Here is a 9,187-nt window from a genome sequence, read left to right on the forward strand (position 1 = left end):
GCCGCTTGTTTACACCGGGAGCCGGCAATAAAAATGGCCGGCCACCGGCACACATAGTCTCTCCTGCCATAAAAACTGGGTGCGTCTTATGGTCAGGTGCGTCTTATGGTCCGAAAAATACGGTAAGTTATCATGGTCACACACAGAAAGACTATTTAAAAAGATGTTCTCTTTTATCAAAATTTTCAATCCTACCCTACTGAAAAAGAAAGAAGGGCCTGACTGCTTTGCAACATACTGCTTTAGGACTCCAATCCCTATTATTTATTTTGCCCAAGAGAAAGAGAGGCTTTAGAGGGCCTTTACTGTCTTTCAGAACTATATTAGCTTGGTTTCTTTCTTATCCAAGTCATTACAAGAGAGCCATAGTATGAGTCTTTCAAGGTATGAGAGCCTTTCATTCGCATATCAATAGGGAGGCATCTCAACTGCTTATTGTGGAGAAGGAGCTGATAGGTTTTCAAAAAGCCCAAGTTAATCATTATAATACAAACCATGACCAAAACTTCCCCTTTAATCTCAACACATCATTTCAGTGTAAAAAAAAAGTGACAGGAAACACAGTTACATTGCAGTGAATTTTACTATTAAATTAAATGTAATTCAACACAAAGATGCTCTTTCATAGGAATTCTTCACTATTACCAGCAATTCAGCTATAAGGCAACTCAATATGATTAGTGAATGCCCTATGAATTATAAAAATGGACAGGAAAACATTGGGATGAAGTCTCTTGGAAAATTCAGTGATTCTTCGCATCAATAATCTTTCAGCGCATCAGGTAATGTGTTGATATATTGCAACCACAAACTGTAAATAAATATTTTCTCTTCTTACCTTCCAGCAAACACTACGGAACCTGCTGCTTCTCAGCTGCCCATTAATCCCCTTCAGCCGTATTGTTGCCAAGTAATTGTTGTTTACAAATAGTTCTTCCCATTCTTTACTACATGAAAGGGGGGGGAAAAAAAGGAATGAACATCTAAAAAAAGCCTCAGCTGATTTAAGGGCTATATCACACTAAGTAATTTTGGATAAGCAGAGGAAAGGAACTTTTTAATGTATATATTTAGTTGTGTACCATTTCTAAATGCATGGCTGTCTTTTTGGACAGATTTCTTCTTTGGATTTAATGAATATGTAGATCGCTATAATTATGCCAGCTACTGAAATTCATAATGTCTATGGAGGCTATTCCATTTCCTCTAAAATGTTGGTACTGCAGTTCAGTGAATAAACAAGAAAAATGAATATTAATATAAACACATTCATGTTTCAGCCATAGACAAAGAAATACCTACTCCAAAAATATGCAATAGAAAAGTATACTGTTGACTGTATTAGTTCCTCACATGACATATTTGCTTAAATGAACCTTCTTTTCTTCTTACTTTCAAGCTGGGCAGTTAAGCATAATAGAAGATGACTTTCTTTAACATTTAGTGCTATTTACTATTGAAATCACTTCTACTTTTTTCTACATGATCAGTTTTAAAATTTTAACAGGTGCTAGCAAATTTAAAAAAAACATCAAAAAATTAAAAACCCTCACTGTATAAACTGTTAAAGGCAAGCTTGAGTACCTTGCAGTACCTATGGCTGACTAGATAAACAACCTAAATATGCCTCCCAGGCATGCAGACACCAGGGGCCTAACACCTGTGCCTCATTAATATACAAGTAAATCTGCTCTACTGGGAAACAATTGGAAATTAATTGTCCCAAACCATTTACTGAGTTTGAATAAAAGAATTAAACCTATATTCCCTACATCTTCCACTGAAGTGGATCTCAAGAACAGTATCAGTCATTTGATGATCTTACCAAAGACCAAAGCAGCCTCGACCTACTCAGATAAAAATATATGAAGACACTCCATTTCAGTGTAGAAGCATCAGGGGCACACTTAAGGGCACAAGCTTTTTGGATGATTTCGTTTGTTCAATTTATACTCTCAAAGTAAAAAAAAAAAAAAAAAAAAAAAAAAAATCGCCATTTTTAACTTTCTCTTGAGATTTACTTGGTCTTCATAGTAATGAAACTATGAAGCAGAAATAGTGACTTACTTATTTAGTTTTGGGCTGACATATCTGCTTAGTTAAGTGGGGTTACAAAGAAGGTCATTCAGGTGCTGAAAGAAAGCTCTCATTCCGCACTTGTCTGTAATTCAATAATCTAAGTATGGATAAACTTAGATTGGATATTGGAAGAATGTTTTCAACCATTAAAGCTCTTTCAGAACCTCACTAATCAAAATACTAGGAGCAAAAACCTAACTAGTTTTAAATGAAACTCAATAAATATATGAAAATGATTCTACTGCCTGTTAAAGTAGAGGCTAGAGTTGATGACCCTGAAGGTTCTTCCTCCTTCATCTATGTTCCTATTCCTCTGGGGCAGGTCTGAATTAGTACCCCAGAATGTGTGCTTGTGTGTGTGGTGGGAGTTAAAAGGTGTGTGCGCAGGTGGATACTGTGCTGGTAGAGATATCTTTCAGTTAAATAGTATTTTCATAGCACTTGTTTCCTCGAAAAAGAACTGACTGCTAGGCCTATATGCTCGGATGCAGCTGAGCAACAGCATGTATGTAGGCATGGTTGGGGATTAGTAAAGATGCGATGCATACAAAATGCTTTGACCTTCTCCCTGCTCCTCCATTTTTGTATTATCTGTACTAAAGAATACTTTGATCACTATCAACTGCCAGCTGGTCCAATATAGCAGAAAATGACAACAGTGCAGGCAAGTGGCAGCTCATCTTCCCTCTAGCCACACTGCCTACATCAGGAGGGTGGCAACCTACATTCTATGGGCTGGATCTGGCCCATGGTACCAGCTTCTCCCCATGCCACCATGCATACAAGTGATGGTGGTAGCTGGGTCCAATAGTCTGCCTACTCAGGGTTGTTATTCTAGCCTCCTGGTTTACACTGTTGGCTATAAATGGTTGTGGCATAAAAGTTATTGCATTGGCTCCCATCAGTACAATCCAGTGCCACCAGTGGAATCTTCCTTAAGACTAGAGGACTGCTAGTTATGCAGTGAAGAGTGATTATAGTGCAAAGGAAAATCTGGCCCTTAAACATCCTTTGGTAACTACAGGATATTATGTTTACTCAAATGGTCTCATTGAAGCATATGATAGGAAATTTTTCTACCATGTAAGTAGTTTTGTAGCATTACTGGTGTCATTCTAACAGCTGCCAACTTAAATGCAACTATTCTTCAGAGGGTGATGTTTCCCTATATACAAGGGTCAGATTCTGATGTCATTTACACGGCTTAAGTAGAAGATTGCATTCACTTAATTACTTGGAAAACACTGAGATGTCAGTTGAGTTAATGCAGATTAAAACCAGTGTAATGAAAAAACAGAATCTGTCTCAATATATTTATAACAGCAACTGTCTGTAGTAACTGCTAGATGGCAATTAACATTTAAAAAACAGGCCTATCAGGACCCAGATATTATATACTTGCAAAAACCCCAAAATGTTTCCATGCTTTGGGGTTGAACTTTTCTAGACCTGGTCACTGCATGGAAACACATTACTTAGAAATATTTGTGCAAACCCACTTCAACAACCAAATTATAATACAATGTAATGATGTTTTTGATCATAATAAAAGTCTAAAATACATTTTTTGAACAAAGCTACATTAAAAATAGCTGGAAGAAGGTTGCCAAGCCCATACTCCATACTATGTTTGGCTCATGGGGAAATTGAAAAAACACTGTAAACAACTGAAAAAACAAACAACAAAAAACAAACAAAAAATCACTCCCTAGTGTTTAGTAAAAAACTTGCTATAAATTTAGTATAATTAAATAAAATATGAGTCCCTGTATAACACCGCCCATTAAATCTACCTGCTATTCAGACATTTTTAAACCACATGCTGCACCATGTCCAGAGTGGTAGAAATCTATAGGAAGAAAGAAGATGGCTTTCTTAGTAGACTCTCTTCTGAAACTATTAACTGATACTGGATAAAACAATTATGTACCTAAAGAAATGAGCTTCTGCTAGAAGCAAATATATTACTTCTAAAACTCTCTCTCAAGCAACAAGAAGAGGTCCCTTGTCCACAAAACAGCAGTACCTGTTCTGTTTTTCCCTACTCAGAGAATGTTCTGCTTAAAATTGTGGCCATTATGTCTGCATGGAACCCCCAGATGCTGCTTTAATTATGCTTGTTCCATACATTCACTTCTGTTAGTTCTCACCTACTCTGAGAGTAAAGAAAGAAATACAGTAAAAGCCCTGTTATCTAGCATCCCCTGGGAATGGGGGATGCCGGTTAATCAAATATGCCACGTCCGGTGCACCAGGGCTTTCACTCCCTGGCGTCAGTGTGCCAAGAGACAAGAAGGGGGGCCCCCCACACACAGGCTGCTTTGCCCCGGGCCATGGTCCACAAGGAAGAAGTAGGACTCAGCTCGCGATGGAGAAACCGGAAACGAGACTTCTGGTTTCGCTTTTGCTACATCCCTCGGAAGGAAGATTTGTATGGACAGATGCCAGTTAGTGGAGCTTTCTAGTTGCTGAAGTCCCAGATAACGTGGCTTTTGCTGTATTTCTTTCCTCCCAATGATTTCAATTATAGAATCATGGAAAATTAGGATTGGAAGGGACCTCAGGAGGTCATCTAGTTCAGCCCACTACTCAAAGCAGGACCATCCCTCAATAGATTATTCCAGCCAGGGCTCTGTTGAGCCAGGCCTTAAAAACCTCCAAAGATGGAGATTCTACCACATGTCTCAGTAAGCCGTTAAAGTGCTTCGCCACCCTCCTTAGGCCAATGAATTTAGTGAGAAAGTTTGTCCTAATATCCAACCTAAACTTCCCTTGCTTCAACTTAAGACCACTGCTCCTTGTTATGTCATCTGCCACCACTGAGAGCAGCCTAGCTCTATCCTTAACCACCCTTCAGGTAGTTAGAGGCTGCTGTCAAACCCCCTCTCAGTCTTCTCTTCTGCAGGCTAAATAACCCCAGTTCCCTCAGCCTCTCCTTGTAAGTCATGTGCCCCAGCCCCCGAACCATTTTCATTGCCCTCTCCTGCTCAATTTGTCCACATCCTTTCTTTAGCGGGGGGCCCAAAACTGAACATAGTACTCCAGATATGGCTTTACCACCACAGAACAGAGGGGAATAATTACTGCCCTTGATCTCCTGGCAATGCTCCTACTAATGCAGCCCAGTGTACTGTTAGTCTTTTTGGCAAAAAGGGCATGCGGCTCATATTCAGCTTATTATCCACTTTAAGCCCCAGATCCTTTTCTGCAGAGCTGCTGCCCAGCCAGTCAGCCCCCAGTCTGTACTGGTGCATGGGATTGTTTTATGCAAAGTGCAGGACTCTGCACTTGTCCTCATTGAACCTCACAAGATTTCTTTTGGCTCAATCCTCCAATTCATCTAGGTCAATCTGAATCCTGGCCTTACCCTCCAGCATATCCACTACTCCCCCCAGCTTGGTGACACCCACAAATTTGCTTAGGGTGCAATCCATCCCATCTTCCAGATCAGGGGTGGGCAATTATTTCGGGTGGAGGGCCGCTTACCGAGTTTTGGCAAGCTGTTGAGGGCCACATGAGTAGCTCCACCCCTTGACGGGTCCCCACCCTCTGGTCACCATCTTGTGACCAGAAGTCCTGCCCGGGGATGTGGGGTCTAGGTGTATGGCAGTGCGAGGCAGGATGTAGACGCACATGTAGACGCATGGGACTCGGCCCCGTGAACACATGCTGTCCCTTTCACTGCATGCATGCGCGTGTACACACACACACACACACACACACCCCTCCCTCCCATTCCCAGCCCTGGGGTACTGGCGCAAGCCTTGTGCTCCCACAGCCTGGTGAGGTAGCTGGGGCCCCGTGGTGCTGGAGCAGCCAGCAGGTGGGCAGTGAAGAAGTGAAAGCGGTGGCAGGCAAAGGCTTCCAGTTGGAGGACAGGTGAGGGTGGAAGTGGGGATGGCCTTGCTCCCATGTCCTGTGGCTGGCTTCCCCTGGGTCTTACTGTCCCTGGCTCCTGTCATCTTTGACAGACATCCAGGAACAGATAAATATAAATTTTCTAAATTTTTATAGGGGCCCTCTATTCTGGATAGATTTGCCTGGCAGGCCGAACTCAGCCCGCAGGCTGTATTTTGCTCATCCCTGTTCCAGATTGTTAATGAAAACATTAAACAAAACTGGCCCCAGAAATGACCATTGGGGCACTCCACTTGAGACCAGCTTCAAATTAGACCTCAAGTCATTGATAACTACCTGTTTAGCTTGATGAACCAGCTAGCTTTCTATCCACCTTACAGTCCATTTATTCAACCCGCATTTCTTTCACTTGCTTGCGAGAATGTTGTGGGAGACTGTATCAAAATCCATGCTAAGGTCAAGGTACATGATGTCCACCGCTTTCCCCGTAACCAAAGAGCCAATCATCTCATCACACTAGGCAATCAGGTTAGTCAGGCATGATTTCTCTTTGGTGTATCCATACTGACTGTTCCTGACTACTTTCTTCTCCTCCACATGCTCAGAAAAGGATCCCTTGAGGACATGCTGCATGATTTTTCCAGGGACTGAGGTGAGGCTGATTGGTCTGTAGTTCCCTGGATACACTCTTCTTCCCTTTCTTCAAGTTGAGCACTATATTTGGCCTTTTCCAATCATCCCAAACCTCCCCGAATCACTGCAAGTTTTCAAAGATAATTGTCAGCAGCACAGCAGTCACATCAGCCAACTTCCTCAGCACCGCATCCAGTCCCAAGGACCTGTACATGTCCAGCTTTTCTAAATAGTCCCTAACATGTTCCTTCACCACTGAAAGCTGCTCACCTTCTCCCCAAACTGTGCTGACCTGTGCAGCTTACCTTGCCTATGAAGACTAAGGTAAAAAAGGAATCGAGTACTTCAACTTTTTCCTCATCATCTGTCACTCCATTCAGTAAGAGACCCAACACTTTCCCTGATCTTCCTCTTGTTGCTAACATACTTGTAGAAGTCATTCTTGCTATCATTCACGTTCCTTCCTAGATTCAACTCCAATTGCGTTTGTCTTCCCTGATTTCATCCATGCAAGCTTAAGTAATATACTCCTCCCCATGTCATCTGTCCAAGCTTCCACTTCTTGTAAGATTTCTTTTTGTGTTTAAGATCACCAGAGTTCTCTGTTAAGCCATGCGGGTCACCTGCCATATTTGCTATTCTTCCTGCACATCAGGATGGTTCATTTCTGTGCCCTCGGTAAAGTTTCTTTAAAATACAACCAGCTCTCCTGGACTCCTTTCCCCTCTCAGACTGGCCTCCCAGGTGATCCTTCCCAGCACTTCTATGAGGGAATCAAGGTCTATTTTTCTGCAGTCCAGAGTCCATACTATGCTGCTCTTCTTTCTTCCTTTTGTCAAGGAGGGGTCAGGACCTTGAATTTAATCAACTTGTGTCACTGCTGCCCATGTTACCATCTACTTTTACATTTCCCACCAATTCTTCCCTGTTTATGAGCAGCAGGCAGCACGGCCCCCAGTTGGTCTCTCTAACACTTGCATCTGGAAGTTGCCTTCAACGCTCTCCAAAAACTTCCTAGATTGCCTGTGCATTGCTTTATTGCCCTCCCGGCAAATGTCAAGGTGATTGAATTCCCTCATAAGAACCAGGGCCTGTGATCTGAAAACTTTCGCTAGTTGTCTGAAGAAAGCCTCATCTACCAAATTATCAGCTTATTCAGGAAAAGCTTCCTTTATGGTAAAAAGTATGGTAAGAAGTTCCTTTCTGAACCAGCTTCCTTTATGGTAAGAAGTATTTTATCATGGAGATCAACTTGGAATGCGAGCACACTTTGTTGCTGTTCGGGAAGACAACTGAGGAGAAAGATGTTTGGGAGGCAGATCAGCATGTAGAGAAAGGAGAGGAGATTGATGACATTCTGGTAATCAAAACTGTTGTAGGTTATAGAACACACTATTCTACCCAAGACAATTCTGTGGGCCTACTGTTTTACATTACTATATACCCTACCGAGACTAGTAGGTAGACAAAGGAGCCTTTCCATAGTATGCCAGTCATGTTGGACACGAGCTACTCAAGTCAACACAAATGTAAAAATGAAAATTAGGAACATCAGCATCAGACTGCAAAGATCCCACATTAGAACTGCAGATGCTTAGATCAACCAGATAAGCGTTAGCTGTCATGACTGTATTTTTAGTTTCCATCACAGGTAATGAGGGAACCAGTACACCTAAAATGCAATTAGAAACTGTACATAGATATTTTTTTTCCTATACCCAGGGGATACTATATACTAATTCTTAAGAATCTTCATTCATGGAACAAAATCAGTTTAATCTGTAAGACAACATTTAGAAAATGAACACTGTTACACACAGTACTGTAGTACAGGACTGGGTATCCCAACACTAGTAGTGGGTTGTAAGAATCTACACTTGGGTTCCACAACAGTCTAAAATCCCAAACTCATTTCTCCTTTTGGAGAAATGCCTTAGATAAAATTTTTGAACAATGATGTTACTTTTGGGGGTGAAAAAAAGCCGACATTGGAAGCACACTATATATGGTCGAAGTAAACACAATTTGACATTTTTATTCACTTTTTCATTCAAAACGATTTATTTTTAATGCATTGAGACTCCAGCTCAACTACCACAGACACCAGTGAAACAATGTTACTGATGCTTCTAATTATTGTGTCATATGCTTTGCAATTTGAGGTTATTAATGAGAAAGTCCCAAAAAAACAACCATGTGAGGGCACCCATTAAAATTAGAACAGGTTTAAAACTAATAAGAAAAAGTATATTTTTTTTTTTTTATACAGAATGTAGTTAACTTCTGGAACTCATTGCCACAGGAGATGTTAATGACAGATAACATAGCCAAATTAAAAAAGGGACTAAACAAATTCTTGAAGACAGATCTGTGTATAGCTATTAAACAGAAATTTAGAAATGTTTCCATTGGCTTAGATATACCAGAGATGGAGGATACCAGGGAAGGTAAAAAAAAATAGAGCATGGGTCAGCAACTTACAGCCCTTAGGCTGGATCCAGTCTATGGACACAGGGCTTCAGTGGCATTCAGGAGCATAGGGCTTTGAGAAACACTCCTCAAACTGCCATAGATCAGGTTGATCACCTTTAGACTGATTTAACTGTCCCAAACTCCT

At 41.2% G+C, this 9,187-nt stretch overlaps 1 protein-coding gene across 2 annotated transcripts in view; it reads right to left on the minus strand.

The window, feature by feature from the left end:
* TBC1D5 (TBC1 domain family member 5) overlaps positions 1 to 9,187 on the minus strand; it is a 475,698-nt gene that overhangs the window by 213,838 nt on the left and 252,673 nt on the right. For both annotated transcript variants that reach the window (XM_019535723.1, XM_019535731.1), the window contains exon 5: positions 839 to 947. In XM_019535723.1, coding sequence (XP_019391268.1) covers positions 839 to 947 — 109 coding nt within the window. The remainder of the gene's footprint in view (positions 1 to 838; positions 948 to 9,187) is intronic.

Source organism: Crocodylus porosus, unplaced genomic scaffold (genome assembly GCF_001723895.1).
Source record: "Crocodylus porosus isolate Cpor-Errol unplaced genomic scaffold, CroPor_comp1, whole genome shotgun sequence".
NCBI classification, from domain to species: Eukaryota; Metazoa; Chordata; order Crocodylia; family Crocodylidae; genus Crocodylus; species Crocodylus porosus.